Here is a 14,124-nt window from a genome sequence, read left to right as displayed (position 1 = left end):
CGCGAGATGAGAGGGAGGGAGGCAGAGCACGCGGGGTGAGGGGGAGTCAGATCGACCGTCAGATCTAATGTAGATTGATTTATACCATTGGATGTGTCACAGAAGTATGATGATGAGTAAATTAACTTTGTGCACTACAAGGTAGACTAGTAATGTGCCCGTGCTAATGCTACGGTGTTAACTATATTAACGGTTAAATTTAATATCATATAAAATACAGTCAGGCTTAAAATCGATCCAAGTTATATATATCAAATATACAATGTAAAGTGCTAACCTTGAAAATAGGCAATTGTAGTTCACATTTCTCCATACACGCATGAAAAGAAGAACAGGATAACCAGATTATTCACCGACAAGATTCAATACTTACTTACTTTTGATTTATAAAAAAATAAATAAATTGAACAAGATAACCAAATGATAATATATGTTTTATCAATACACAAAATATTTTATTTAATGTTACGTAGCTACAGGTGTAAAATAATATCTCAAAGTAGGTCATGACTGGAGTTTGTATCTTACAAGTAGTAAAAGTATAAATGATAAGTGAAGCGAATTGAAAGATACGACAATAGGTGAGAGTTTCCATAGTACCTATAGATGCTAATATGACCTGAAAGGTTGCTATTTTTCAAGAAAAGCAACCCAGGATCTTCTGCTTTCACCTGTCATCCTTTTTTAAGGTACCCCAGGATCGTAAAGGTTATGGCGGCTTACCTTTCGCTTCCTATAGAATTTTCCTGCAAACAGAATGTGCATGACTAATGTTAAAGAATCTAAGACATAATATTTGTGAATAAGACTTAGTACAATTAAACAGGCATACAATTTTTTTCTTTGCAACCCTGTCAATGATGTCACATGCTTTATAAGAAATAAGAAATACTCTCTCCATCCCTAAATGTTTGACGCCGTTGACTTTTTTATACACGTTTGACTACTCGTCTTATTCAAAAAATTTACATAATTATTAATTATTTTTATATTATTTCATTTATTGTTAAATATACTTTTATGTATATTTATATAGTTTTATATATTTAACAAAAAAAATGAATAAGATGAATAGTCAAACGTATATAAAAAAACAACGACGTCAAACATTTAGAGACGGAGGTAGTAAACAATAATTACTTGTAACATGTCAAGCCAAGGGTTATGGGCTGATGGCTCTGAAACCTAAATCCCTCCCCTGTGATTGTTGCATAGGTTTAAGAGAGCTAGATCAAACCAGGTCTCTAATTCCAGGCCTTTGATCGTACTTGGTGCCCTGTAAAAGGTTGTAAGAGAATGTGAGAGACAAGTTGCCTTCTATGTGCTCCTCAGCTGCAACAAAGCCAACACAAAATTCATATGACCTTAGCAGTTGTGTGGTTTATACTAAATTTTTTTCATTTGTTTCATGGATGAACGCCACCAGTCATGACAAATAAAACTCAAAAGGAAAGAGTTCTGGCTCCTGATAATTAATTAGCTACTGTATAAATCTGATGTTTTTCAAACTTATTCTGCTGCCTGCTTTTGAAAAGAACATGCAAGTAAATAACAAAGGAATTATTCGCTACACATGAATATTGAAATTAAGATGAACATATAGTTGTTTAAGATTGAACCCACCTAGTAGCAATGCGAGTCCATATTTGCAGGTTTTTCTCTAGGAACCAAGTTGACAACAGATGCACCCATCAGTGGAACAGTAGAACACTCAGTAGTGCAAACTAAAAAATTAACCACCCAAAGGTTATATCTCAATAAATTGTATGTTTGCAGTCTAAAGTTACGCAAAACAACACCACAAGTTCATCTAGCAGGAAGATTTCATCTTTATAGACCAGGAAGCATCTCTGCTAATTCAAGACTATCTTAGAAAGAACTAAGGATTCTAATGCACTTTTATTAATGCAACAATGATCAACTACCACTGACAATAAAATTAGAAATAAGCACCTAGCAAATAGCCAGATAGTGATAATTCTACTCTAATGTATAGTTACTTCCTGCACACAATTCATGGCAAATTTTCTACATCTAATCTTGGTTGGAGATAGAAACTAACATTCTCTGAATTTCAGACAGAACCTTACGCGCAATCACAAGATAGATTCCTAAAAATATTTTTCTACTCTAGTTCTTCCTTATCCAAAAACAAATTTTTCATTAAAAAAAGAAGCTGACAAAGTATTGTTCTTGGCATTGAAGGGTAAGAGGTAAATTTCTAAACACATATCTCATCAATGTCTCCTTTTTTTTCTAAAAAGTCAGCTTCTCACTTTATTAAAAAGGTACTTGAGGTATTTTGTGGTTCTAATCATGTGTTTGGGTACTCAGCTAGTCATCTCTAGTTGGATTTCATTTAAGCTGCCATAAGGCATAACCGCAGTCCATAGATTTGTAAGTAATTGATAAAGCTCAGTATCATGTGTATGAACCCTTTTTGTTTCTAGTGAAAATTAAACTGCACATATAAGCAACACGATCAGGGAATGCCAACATAAATGCATGTGCTTCTGAAAAATATTCTTACACCTAAATAGCAATAGTATTCTAGAAAATAATCTTACACCTAAGTACCAATAGTCTTCTTGAAAATAATCTTACACCTAAGTAGAGTTTTATCGAAGATCTCGTGCGCAGCATGAACATAACATGTATGTTCTCTAGAATCAAATTCAGATTTAACCAAATCAAGGAAATATTAAGCCAGAGATTATGCTGAGAAGGGAAATTCTTACCCTTTGAGTGAGCAATAAGTATATGAAGGAGTAAAATTTGTCATGATTAAATCACATTACCACAGCCTTGACAAAGACAAATAAAATCATTTTGCCATGTATGAATAAGACAATGTACTCTCTTCAACTTGCAGATATCTTTAAATTTATGCGAGTAAAACAAAGAACACCATCAGTCGGTACTCGGTAGAGGCTAAGTTGAGCTGCAAATTTTACTCCTATAAACATACACTGATATAAATACGTGAGATAGAAATACAGATCGTTATACACACAATACTAAGTATTATTGTTTTACACACACAGCAAATAGGTATATAAACTTAAGAGCAGAATATGAGCAGAGAAGATTTATCAATGAACTTAAGGAATTGATTTCTTTAAAATGCAGGTGTTGCTGCATTGCAATAATGGCATGTTGATAAGTGAGCCAATTGTATTACCATTCAATAAGCTGCAATCAACTAACGCAAAAGTTAGAACACTAAACATGTGCATGCCACCTTGGTGCTAGAGAGCAAGCAACATTACGTTGCATTGATCCTAAAAGTTGCTGGCAGTGGTTTCCAGAGCATGTCCATGAAGTCACTCCGCTCTTCCTCTGGATTAATTAGTTATGCCTAGACATGTATGACACTCTAATTCAGGAGTGATTCATCCAGTTGAAAAACTATAACTGATAAGCGATCACATTAGTAGCTACTACCTACTACTTTCCAAGAAACTAAAGATTGACTGCCAAGAGCAACTGACAAGATTGAATTGAAACTTATATCCAAGTACCCGTTCTTGGTACTGCCTACTACTAATCTCTGTATTGCAATTCCAACGGTTGAGTGAACAGGAAGACCTGATCGTCTAGATGAGAATAGCAGCACTGCCAACCTTCATAAAGCTGTATGGTAAAATCGATATGGATCTCCAAGCCGGCGATCATATAGAAGTGACCATGCAGAATAACTACAACTCATACAGCTTCGACATCAAGAAGTCGCTGCTGATATCCATCATTGGTTGGCTAGGAGGGAAGAACACCTTCCGTCGGTCGTGGTGGCGGAGTCAGGAGCGACGGCGGGGGCGCGTCCGCTCGCCGCGGCGGCGGAGGTGAGGGGCGGAGGTGGCGCAAGCGGTGCGTTGGATGGGTGGCGACAGCGTAGTCGGCGGCCGAGGCGTCTGTGGAGGCAGCGGCCGAGGAGACGACGAGGGAGGCGCCGGCGACCGAGGCAGCGACGTATGGCGGAGGCGGCTGCCGAGGAGATGAGGAGGGTGGCGGGGATGGAGAGGCCGGTGGCGACGGGGGTGATGGCTAGGCGACGACGGCGGGTCATCGAGCCTTCGGTGTCGGGGACAGCTCGGCGACGGTGGGGATGGAGAAAATCTGCAAGTGACGGCACGGCGAGGAGCCGCCGAGGGGGGACGGCGCGGCCGACAGTGCGGGGGTGATGGCGAGACGATGGGGATGGCGAGGAATTGTCGGCGGTGGGGACGGCGAGGCGACGGCGGCAGGGGTGATGGCGCGGCGCCGAAGATGGAGAGGCTGTGCAGCGGCGGAGGCGAAGGCGGCGCACGCAGATGTCGGGTGCGGATGTTGGGCTAAGCAGATTGTAGGTGGTAGAAGGTTCTGGGCCGTTCGATTGATGCAAATAATATCAGCCGTTAGATCTGTCCAAGGAGTAAACGAGTAAATGAGTAAACTGAGTTGGTGCACTATATGATAGAATAGATAAATGAGTAAACTGAGTTAGTGCACTATAGGATAGATGAGTTGGTGCACTATAGGGTCGATGAGCTCCGCGTTTATTGCCTGCAAATAGCTGACCCAAATTATAAAAGAGTTAAATGCACCGGAGGTACACATACTTGTCAAGTGGTGTCAAATACATACACATTCTCTCAAAAACGAGATTTGGCACCCAAAACTTGTTTAATGGTTCGCATTAGGTACAAAAATGGGTTTGGGTCGGTTTCCCCCATTATGTGGCATCCAACGTGGCATGAACATTTGCAAAAAACCCCCTATCGTTGCCCTCATATTCACTTCGATCGTATTGAGGAACCCGTCGGCCAGAGGGAGGCAAAATGACGGGCGGGCGGAGGGAGTAACGAGGGCGATCGACGGCGGACGATGGCGATCGGCGGTGATCGGCGAGGATTGTTGAGCGCGCTTGACTCCGGGAGGGACGCGTCGAGCGTCGGCACGACTTGGACACCACTAAAAAGTAGGAACTAGGTTGCGTCCTTTTAAGATGAAGATGAAAGTTGAAGTTTTTTTATAGTTATAAACAACACAGATAACTAATACACAGTTTAAAAGCTATTATAGAAGTTGACATGATAAATTTTGTGTAGATTTTTAGAAGAACATTGTTTAGAGTTAAATCACAGCCGACGAAGGTATCATGAGGTAAGGAAAACGAACGAGGAGGATCATCATTGTTAATCTACACATTAGACGTCGTTATTCACAGTATTTCATAACTTATATTTGGTATCTGTCTATATTTTAAATTGATCTTCACCATTGGATGAATCTTTAAAGAAGACATAGAAAAGAGGAAACAAAGGCTAAACTAAGTGCTTTGGTTTGAGCAAAACCGATTCTTGTTTCACCAGCTCTATGTTTTCTAATCATGTGTTCCTTTGGGGTTAGGAACCCTTCCGTGCATGCAAAATTGATTAATTCTTATATTAGTTATAATAAAATTAAAAATTGATTTATAAAATTTCTTAAAGGAACTTTCCTACAAAAATTTATTTTATTAAAAATATACCGTTTAAGTGTGCTATATCAAGCACACGCTAAGATATATGCTATCTATGCTCCTAGTGCTATATTGACCTGCCGAGTAAACATACAGATTACATCAGTTGGACCTATAGTATATCTTTATATTAATAACTTTGCTTCACGATATCGATTAAGCTTAAGGCTCAATATGTGTCATCATTTAAATAACTCAATTATGTAATAGGGTACTTAACTTGTGATTGAGTCCTTAATCACCTTTGGCATCTTCATGCACTTCCATAATTTATAATACCGAGGGGCCCAGAGATATATCTCTTTCTAGTGAAGGGTCAAATCTCATCTTGATTATTCACATACCACTACATGTTTCATAGTATGACCGAAGACTACTTTTATAACTACCTAGCCACGAAGTTACGTTTAGTAGTTCTTAAGCAATCCACTGCATGTGTTGGAAACCATAATAATCTATTTAACCATAATATATATTTACTTTTCACACACACATATATATATATATATTTGCAAAAAATATACTATTTGATATTTGACTGTTTGGAAAAGCGTGCGCATAGAAAGAAAAAGAAAAATTTTCTCTCACACTTCACTTGGGAACGAGGCCCTAGATCATGTAATAGCTTTTTCTATGAGAATGTACTGCGTTCGAACTGGAGGGCTGCAAAAGCTAACTAGCCACATGGAAAACGATAAACGTAATTAGTACATGATTAATTAAGTATTACTTATTAAAAATTTAAAAAAATGAAATTATTTGATTTTTTAGAACAATTTCTATTAGAAAATTTTTGCACGAAATATATTATTTAGTAGTTTGAAAAGCGTGCTAACGGAAAACGAGGAGAAGTTTAATCTAACTTGCCAAATCGAACGCAACATTAGCCACATGATCAATGTATGAGGAATACCATCGTAGGAATCCAGTTCACACTTGCTAGACATCTCACTCCTTTTGCTACATAATTTCCACTATCAAACTTAAATTACTTTGGAAATTTCAATCAAACGTATGTATTCTAAATTTCTAATAGATATATTTGTGTACTTTTTATATATTTAGTGTGTTATTATCATGTTAATTGTACTCTATTACATGTAAACAACCTTAAATTAAATATAAATGAAACAACTTATTAATGATTAAAAATAATTTATATTAAAACTTTTATATACTCCCTCCAGTTTTTCTAGTTGACCCATTGACTTTTCGATCTACGTATGGCCTTTCGTCTTATTCAAAAATTTATATAATTATTGATTATCTTATTATGATTTGATTTATTACTAAAGTAACTTTAAGTATGATTTATAATTTTGCATATTTGAATAAAAATTTTAAATAAGACGGATGATCAAAAAATAAATCCAAAAGTCAACTGTGTCAAATAAAAAATCGGAGAGTATATATTCTTTGCAATCTAAAAGTAAATATATATAAAAGAACAACGAAGATCATGAAAACCTCTTGAAATAAACTCCAAATTCTAAGTTGTAAATTTTAGATCTTGGTTTTTGAACATAAGCATAAATGAAAAAAATGGGATTATCATCTCCCATAGTATTAGCTAAAATAATAGAATCCAAGAAATAAATTCGGATGAAAAACAATTATGGATGTGTTACAAGTTCAACGGTCACCACTAGAATAATATGAATAGCGGACATATACAACATGGTATAACATAAAGCATTAATAAAAATGATCAAGCTCAGCTACCGTCACCATTTAGGCTGTAGTAGCTCTCATCATCATATGAAAACTAGATGGTCTAGGTTAGCACACTGATATCCATAGTATAATATTGGTACTAGGACTGGACAAATAGCTCTGGTTCGTGAGCTCGGTTCAAGCTTGGCTCGGGCTCAAATCCAAAACGAGCCGAGCCCGAGCCTGGGTTTTAGCTCGTTGGTGAACCGAGCCAAGCCCGAGCCAGCTCACGAGCTTAATAGGCTCGGTTTGAACAGATCAATTTCTAGGCCAAACCCAACAAACCTATCGATTTTGGTCCATTACTTCTAAAGTTCTAGTTATGGTCGTTACAGTATCAATCCTAGTCCTCTCCCCATCTCCCGTTCCTGTACGCCGGTACGTGGTAGGGCAGCACGCCGAGTCCCGAGTCACCGACATGACCCGTCCTCTCATATACGCCGGCCAGCTCGAGTTGGCTCGAGCCTAGCCACGGGCCGAGCCGAGTGTGTATAGCTCGGTTTGAGTACCGAGCCTAGTATTTGGTGAGCTTCCACGAGCCAAGCTCGGCTCGGTCGCTTCCACCCCTAACTGGCTCATGATAAATATTTTCGTGGTCATTACATTTGTTTTTTTCTCACAAACATGTATATATATATAAAGATTTATTTATAAATTAGTTTTTATGCTAATAAGCTTTCTCACTTATTTCTTAAAGCAAAACGATGGCTAAGCCAAGACAAAAAGAAAGTAATAACAAAAAGAATGTCTACGATATAAACCTTGGTACCCAAGGCAATCGAAGAGTCGAGGAAGGCAACAAGTCCCCGAGTAAAAAGCGCGATAAAAAACCCAGCTGCACACAAACAACACAAGGACGCGAGAAGGGTGCGGAAAAAGCGGAGAGAGAGAGAGAGAGAAAAAAAAACCTGTCTCGTCGTCTCGAACCTTCTCGCCTCCCTCCCTCCCTAACCCTCTTCGTCTTCGCCGCCGCCGCCGCCGCCTCCGCCTCCGCCGTCGTCTCCCCCCGCCTCTGTCTACCTCCTCGGCGGCCGATCCTCCTCCCCCGCGCCCGCCTCGCGCCCGCTGAGATGGACGACAGCTGCGCAGTGTGCGCCGACGCGCTGGAGTGGGTGGCCTACGGGGCCTGCGGGCATCGCGAGGTGTGCTCGACATGCGTCGTCCGCCTCCGCTTCGTCATGGGCGACAGGCGCTGCTGCATCTGCAAGACCGACTGCGCCTTCGTCTTCGTCACCAAGGTTCGTCCCGCCGCTAGGGTTTCCTCGGCCCCCGGTCGGGTTTTTTGATCTGTGGCGTAGGGATGCGTGGGTGGATCTTGGGTCGCTGGGTCGGTTAGGGTTTCGATTGGTTTGGAATATGATGCTCTTGCTAGTAGGCCAAAATTTGATCAATTTTGCGAATTTATTTTGTTCGTTAATTATGTGAAATTAGCTCATTGTATGAATTAGTTGCAAGGAAGTTCGAATCTCAACTGAACTAGTTCCACTGTTAATCAGAAATTTGTTTTGTCACGCGATTAGGAGTTTGGCAATTTACGTTTAGGCGTTAATGGCATGCCATGGTTCCTGTACTTTCTTGTGATACACGGCATTGCAAGCTACTGTTTGTACACTACTGGTGTGACTGATTATGATGTTCTAGGCTTATGATGGGAGCTAGAAAATTTCATAGTAAGCTTTATTAACGAGAGTTTGTTAGGCCTCCTATGTTTTTTTTTGAGGGATAGGCCTCCCTATGTTGAAACACATGACCAGATAAAAACATGTAGTCTTCTATTAATCTTCTGTAATGTTTTTCAATATGAATTTCCTTTTTGCTACGTAACAATTGGCTGATTGTGTCGCTCAATGGTTACTTTCTCTGCTTCTATTTTTTAAAATTAGACTGGAGTCAATGTATGCATATGCCTTCAAAGACTGCACATGCAAAGCCTCCATGTGAACTTCAAAAAATTTTAATTTTGGCTTTTTCATCTTTAATCACTTTACAGGCTATGGGCGACTACACAAGAGTGATAAATGATTTCTCTGTTTTCCCTCCTGGGCCAATTGAGGGAAAGGTGGGGGAGTACTGGTACCATGAGGATAGTCAGGCATTTTTTGACGATGCTGACCACTACAAGATGATAAGAGCAATGTGCCGGCTTTCTTGTAGTGTATGTGACAAAGCTGAAGACCCAGCTGGTCAGGCAGCACAAGCAAGGCGCAAAAGCAGGTTCAAGAGCATTGAACAGCTGAAGGGTCATTTGTTCCATCAACATAGGTTATATATGTGCAGTCTTTGCTTGGAGGGGAGGAAGGTAAACATTCTTGATAACAATGTTATCTTTTATCCTTAAGTAATAGTTGTTGGTTTCATGGTTTGATGGTGTCCTGCATTTTTAATGAATTCAGTGTGAAAACTTAGGACTATCATGGGGAATAATCAAGCTACTTATGTGGACATGTTTGCTTATTATATGGGCCTATTCATTTTTGTGGTAGTTAGTATTTACTAATTTTGACTATTGTTGATGTCACTGCATTTACTCAGTGTGCAATATGTAAAGGCTCAGAAATTCTAATAAGTTTCTGGTGAAAGACCTTTTACTTTGTGTGAGTGGATATTTAAGTTCTTAATATAACATATACAGGCAGAGATACTTTGACAGGAGGATGGTAACATTTATGGTAGTCAGTGACTCAAGTGTGCATCTAAATTGTGTTTTATGCTACATGACCCAGTGCCAGGTTCCCATCCTCACAGTTGCTGCATGTTTGTCATTACTTTAAAAGGTGGTATGCTTATGGAAGTGTATGCATGACCTGATAGACTAGTGGCTAGCTTTACTATATCAGCCAGGCCACCTAGGTGCTGAACACTGGTGCTGGAAATTGATTTCTTGAATACTGGTCCCATGAAAACCAGACTAATTGAGTGCATCCGATTTGTATGCATGATTTGGTTTGCTTACCTTGAAGTATGCAATTAAAATTAATACATCTCAGTTATATTGGATGCAATATTGATATGGTAATATAAGGTATTGATGGACATAAACCATATGCTATTTTGAAGTGTGTTTCTGTTTGAAGTCAGGATTGAATGTGCATTTTGACTCATTACGGGATGGGTAAATATGAGATGCTTTAAGTAATCACCAACTGTCATAAATTATCTACTTGCCCATGCACATTTTTTTTAACTTGATAACATAGAGTTTGAATTGCTTCTAACTAACTGGGAATTGATGAATTAAATTGCTTTTGACTATGTGTGGTCTCTTACGGATAGTATTACTCGCTCTGCTCCTTTGACAGAGTAGGTGAAATTCTGGATTTTTTGGCAGCATATATAATGTTTTGAACTTATGCTTATTCTAATTTTGATTTTCTATGACCACTGTCACTGTGATGCATACTTCTAATATTACTGTAAAATTTTGCTCTCGAGATCGTAATTTGATGAACTAGTAAATGTGTTGTCCAGGTGTTCATTTGTGAACAGAAGCTTTATACAAGGGCACAGTTAAATCAGCATGTAAAAACTGGCGACTCTGAGGTGGATGGCTCTGAGGTTGAGCGCAGTGGTTTTGCAGGGCATCCAATGTGCGAGTTTTGCAGAAGCTCATTTTATGGGGATAACGAGCTTTACACACATATGTCTCGAGATCACTATTCATGTCACATATGTCAAAGGTATCATGCACCCTTTTTACACTTAGCTAAGTTGTTCACAGGCTTATGTGATATTCTAAACTTACAACTGGTTGCAGACAACATCCTGGGCAGTATGATTATTTCCAGAATTATGATGACTTGGAGGTTTGTTTGTCCAAATAGATTGATGCCTGTGTTCCAAGCTATTTATTTTTACAACCATTTGGTGGTATCCTAACATTTTGTTAATTAAATACAGTTGCATTTCCGTAAAGATCATTTCCTCTGTGAAGATGAAGCATGTTTGGCCAAGAAGTTTGTAGTCTTCCAGAGTGAAGCAGAGCTCAAGGCAAGTGTGTTAAGTTGCATTGCTCTTGCTCAGTTACTGGAGTAGATGGTAGGTTACTTGTTATAATATTTCCTAGATTGTTTATTTATTCAGAGACATAATGCTATGGAGCATGGTGGGCGGATGTCTCGTGCTCAGAGGAATGCTGCACTTCAGGTATGTATTTAGTCCTAAGATTTCTCATTCTTGTGCTAATATCCCTTTCACCCTGTCTTTCTGTCTTGTTTATACAACTAGTGAAATTTTCTTCAGGCTAATTTTCTGTTTGGCTCTGTCAGATACCAACCAGCTTTATATATCGAAGAAACGAGCAAGATGAAAGGCGTGGTAGAGGTAGGGGGCGCAATTCTCACCGTAATGGATCTGACAGGGATATACCCCCTGTGCAAAATGGCAGTGCAATTACAGGCAACGGTCTTCCAAATCGAGTTGATAATATTATAGGGTCTGTAAGCGTCAGTTCTAGTTCTGGGCGAGGAGAAACTGGACAGAGCTCAGACAATGGACGTGTATTTGAGCACTTGTCCTTTCCTCCTCTTCAAGACCAGGATACGCCTGATGCAAGGATGGATTCTGCTCCTGATGAAACCTCATTCCCTTCCCTCTCAGAGCAGCCATCCAGATATGCACACATCCTTAGTCAGAGTTCCCTTTCTGCCAAGCTTGGGGATGAGTCATTATTCCCTCCATTACCGGGATCAAGTAGCAACAGGGGTTCTGCTTCAACTCAACAGGGGCTACAAAGTCTAGCGAAGAACACGCTTGCATCAAGGCTTCAGCAGCGTAGCAAGGGCAATGTGAAAGTATTGCATTCTGCCCGGCCTCGCCCATCAGAAAATCCTGAATTAGTCCCTCCTGTTTCTAGCTCTGCGCAGATGTGGCCTACACCTGATCAGGGGCTGCTTCATTCTAGTTCTTCTCAGCTTCGAATTGGAAGAGAAAATGGTATTATGCCATCTGCCTCTAACTCAGTATGGAATCCTGGAAGTGGAGCTTCAAACAGGATGAAGCACTCTGTTTCTACTCCTAATCTTGTGTCTGGTGGGTCTTCTGTTCAGGCATCATCAAGTACATCTAATGGTGGCAATAAAAATCAACAGACGCCGCAAAGCAGCCAAACATTGCCTGCAGATGATGTGCGTGCTGCCAATAAGACCCTGGTTGAAAGAATGCGCAGTGCTTTAGGCATGGATGAAGATAGGTACACTGCATTTAAAGAAATCGCTGGTGAATATCGTCAAGGCATCATTGGTACTTTAGAGTATCTTTCATATGTTGAGCAATTTGGTCTGTCACACCTTGTGCCTGAGATGGCTAGGCTGTTACCTGATCCTCAGAAGCAGAAGGAACTTGCTGATGCCTATTACACCAATATGCGATTCAAAAGCAGCCTCCAAGAGAACTGTGATGGTTTAACCGTTAGCTCAAAAGAGGGTAACCGCAAGAAAAAGGGCAAGGGAAAAGCTCATGATGTTACAGAAAATAATGCTGCTCCTGCTAAGGATGTGAAGGATTTGCTAGCAGATAGCTTTCTGGACACTGTAAGGAAGCTTCAGGTAAACAATAAGACTCAGGAAGGAGTGGCTGAGGTTCTGTCAAGGGATGGGTATCGATCTTCCAAGGGAAAGGCTCAACTAATGACTGGAGGTACATCATCTGATATAGATGTGAGTCTAGACAATGATCCTGGTGCCATTTCAAAGGCTTCTGGTGCCAAAGATGATGTAGGCAAGGGAGGAGGTAGCAGCAGTAACAATAATAAACAATCAAAGAAGACATCAAAGTTTCTCAGAGCCCGATTAGGGGACAACTCCTTAGCTACACTTGATTTGAGTCGTCCTACGACGAGCCCTGAACGACCGGAAAGGGAACAGCAAGGCCCACAGATGGGGTTGCCTATGCGAGGTGTTTGGAAAAATGGAGGGGGCCAGAAGCTTTTTTCAAGCAATGGAAGGAAGTAAAATCATTTTGCAGCTGCAGTTTTGAAATAGTATAAGCAGATCCTGTTGCCAAGTGCACATTATGTGATCAAGCTGGCTGATCGTGGAAACTTGATTACTCCTCTGAAGATCACCGCCTTTGAGTTACATTTCACTTTCTTATTTTGTTTGCCAAAACTTGAAGTGAGACTGATAGTCATGGTCTGATATCACTTTGCTCCCAGTTAGTGGAATCTATTGGTAGACGATATTTTACATGAGCTCTGCCAAATATTATAGTGGTTTTCCCACTATGGTTTCATTCTGGGAATATTATCTGTGTTCAAGGCTGTCCCTGACTGGATTGGTAAAAGAAAATCCCAATATTCTCCTTGTTATTTATACTTGTCATTTGCTACATGCTGTGGTATTGCAAAGAGCGATCAATGCATTGGATCTCTCTTCGAGAGAGACCCTTTATGTCCAGTGACAAGATTATCCGTAAAAAAGATAAAATTAAAAAAAAATCAATGTGCTCTGTTCCTCTGCAAGAGTGGCATTGAATTATGATTCCATCATTGGCATGAAAGTGGGCGGTGCCAATGTCACCATTGTAAACAGCTGTCACCTTTTTGTCGGTCTAGAGTAGCCCCTTACCTTTTTTTGGACGGTAAAAGAGAAAAGATAACTAAACTGTGCGTGTTTTTTTAAATGTTTTTAAAAATGATATATTAATCCATTTTCTAGTTTAAGATAATTAATATTTAATTTATTGTTCATCTTTTTGTACGTATCTGTCTTTACTTTTCTCAAACTCAGCTTAGTTCTTTTAATCTATTTTTTTTACTTTATGAATGGCTAAACAATGTGTTTATTGTAAAATTTTTCTATATTTTAGTTTTCTAAAACAGCGTATTAATCTACTTTTTAAGTTTGAACTAATTAATTATGTGCCAATTGTTTACCTTGTTTCACGTCCTAAGAGGCTTAGTGCAAGCACTCGGA

General features: G+C 39.6%; 1 protein-coding gene across 1 annotated transcript; it reads left to right on the top strand.

Annotated features, from left to right (window-relative positions):
• Positions 1-8,065: 8,065 nt before the first annotated feature.
• LOC102715758 (E3 ubiquitin-protein ligase hel2) lies at positions 8,066-13,605 on the top strand. The gene is made up of 7 exons (XM_006654139.3): positions 8,066-8,451; positions 9,204-9,512; positions 10,682-10,890; positions 10,968-11,016; positions 11,111-11,200; positions 11,294-11,356; positions 11,479-13,605. Exons 1-7 carry the CDS (start codon positions 8,284-8,286, stop codon positions 13,159-13,161), a joined length of 2,571 nt encoding a protein of 856 aa, XP_006654202.1. The 5' UTR covers positions 8,066-8,283; the 3' UTR covers positions 13,162-13,605.
• The last annotated feature ends 519 nt before the right edge of the window (positions 13,606-14,124 follow it).

Source organism: Oryza brachyantha, chromosome 5 (assembly GCF_000231095.2).
Source record: "Oryza brachyantha chromosome 5, ObraRS2, whole genome shotgun sequence".
Classification (NCBI taxonomy): Eukaryota; Viridiplantae; Streptophyta; class Magnoliopsida; order Poales; family Poaceae; genus Oryza; species Oryza brachyantha.
This window is presented reverse-complemented; position numbering and strand designations above follow the sequence as displayed.

Coding starts and splice junctions, on each gene's coding strand:
- LOC102715758 (XM_006654139.3), top strand. CDS start 8,284: ATGGACGACAGCTGCGCAGTGTGCGCCGACGCGCTGGAGTGGGTGGCC. Junction 10,891..10,967: donor TCATGTCACATATGTCAAAG/GTATCATGCACC, acceptor AACTGGTTGCAG/ACAACATCCTGGGCAGTATG. Junction 11,201..11,293: donor AGAGTGAAGCAGAGCTCAAG/GCAAGTGTGTTA, acceptor TTATTTATTCAG/AGACATAATGCTATGGAGCA.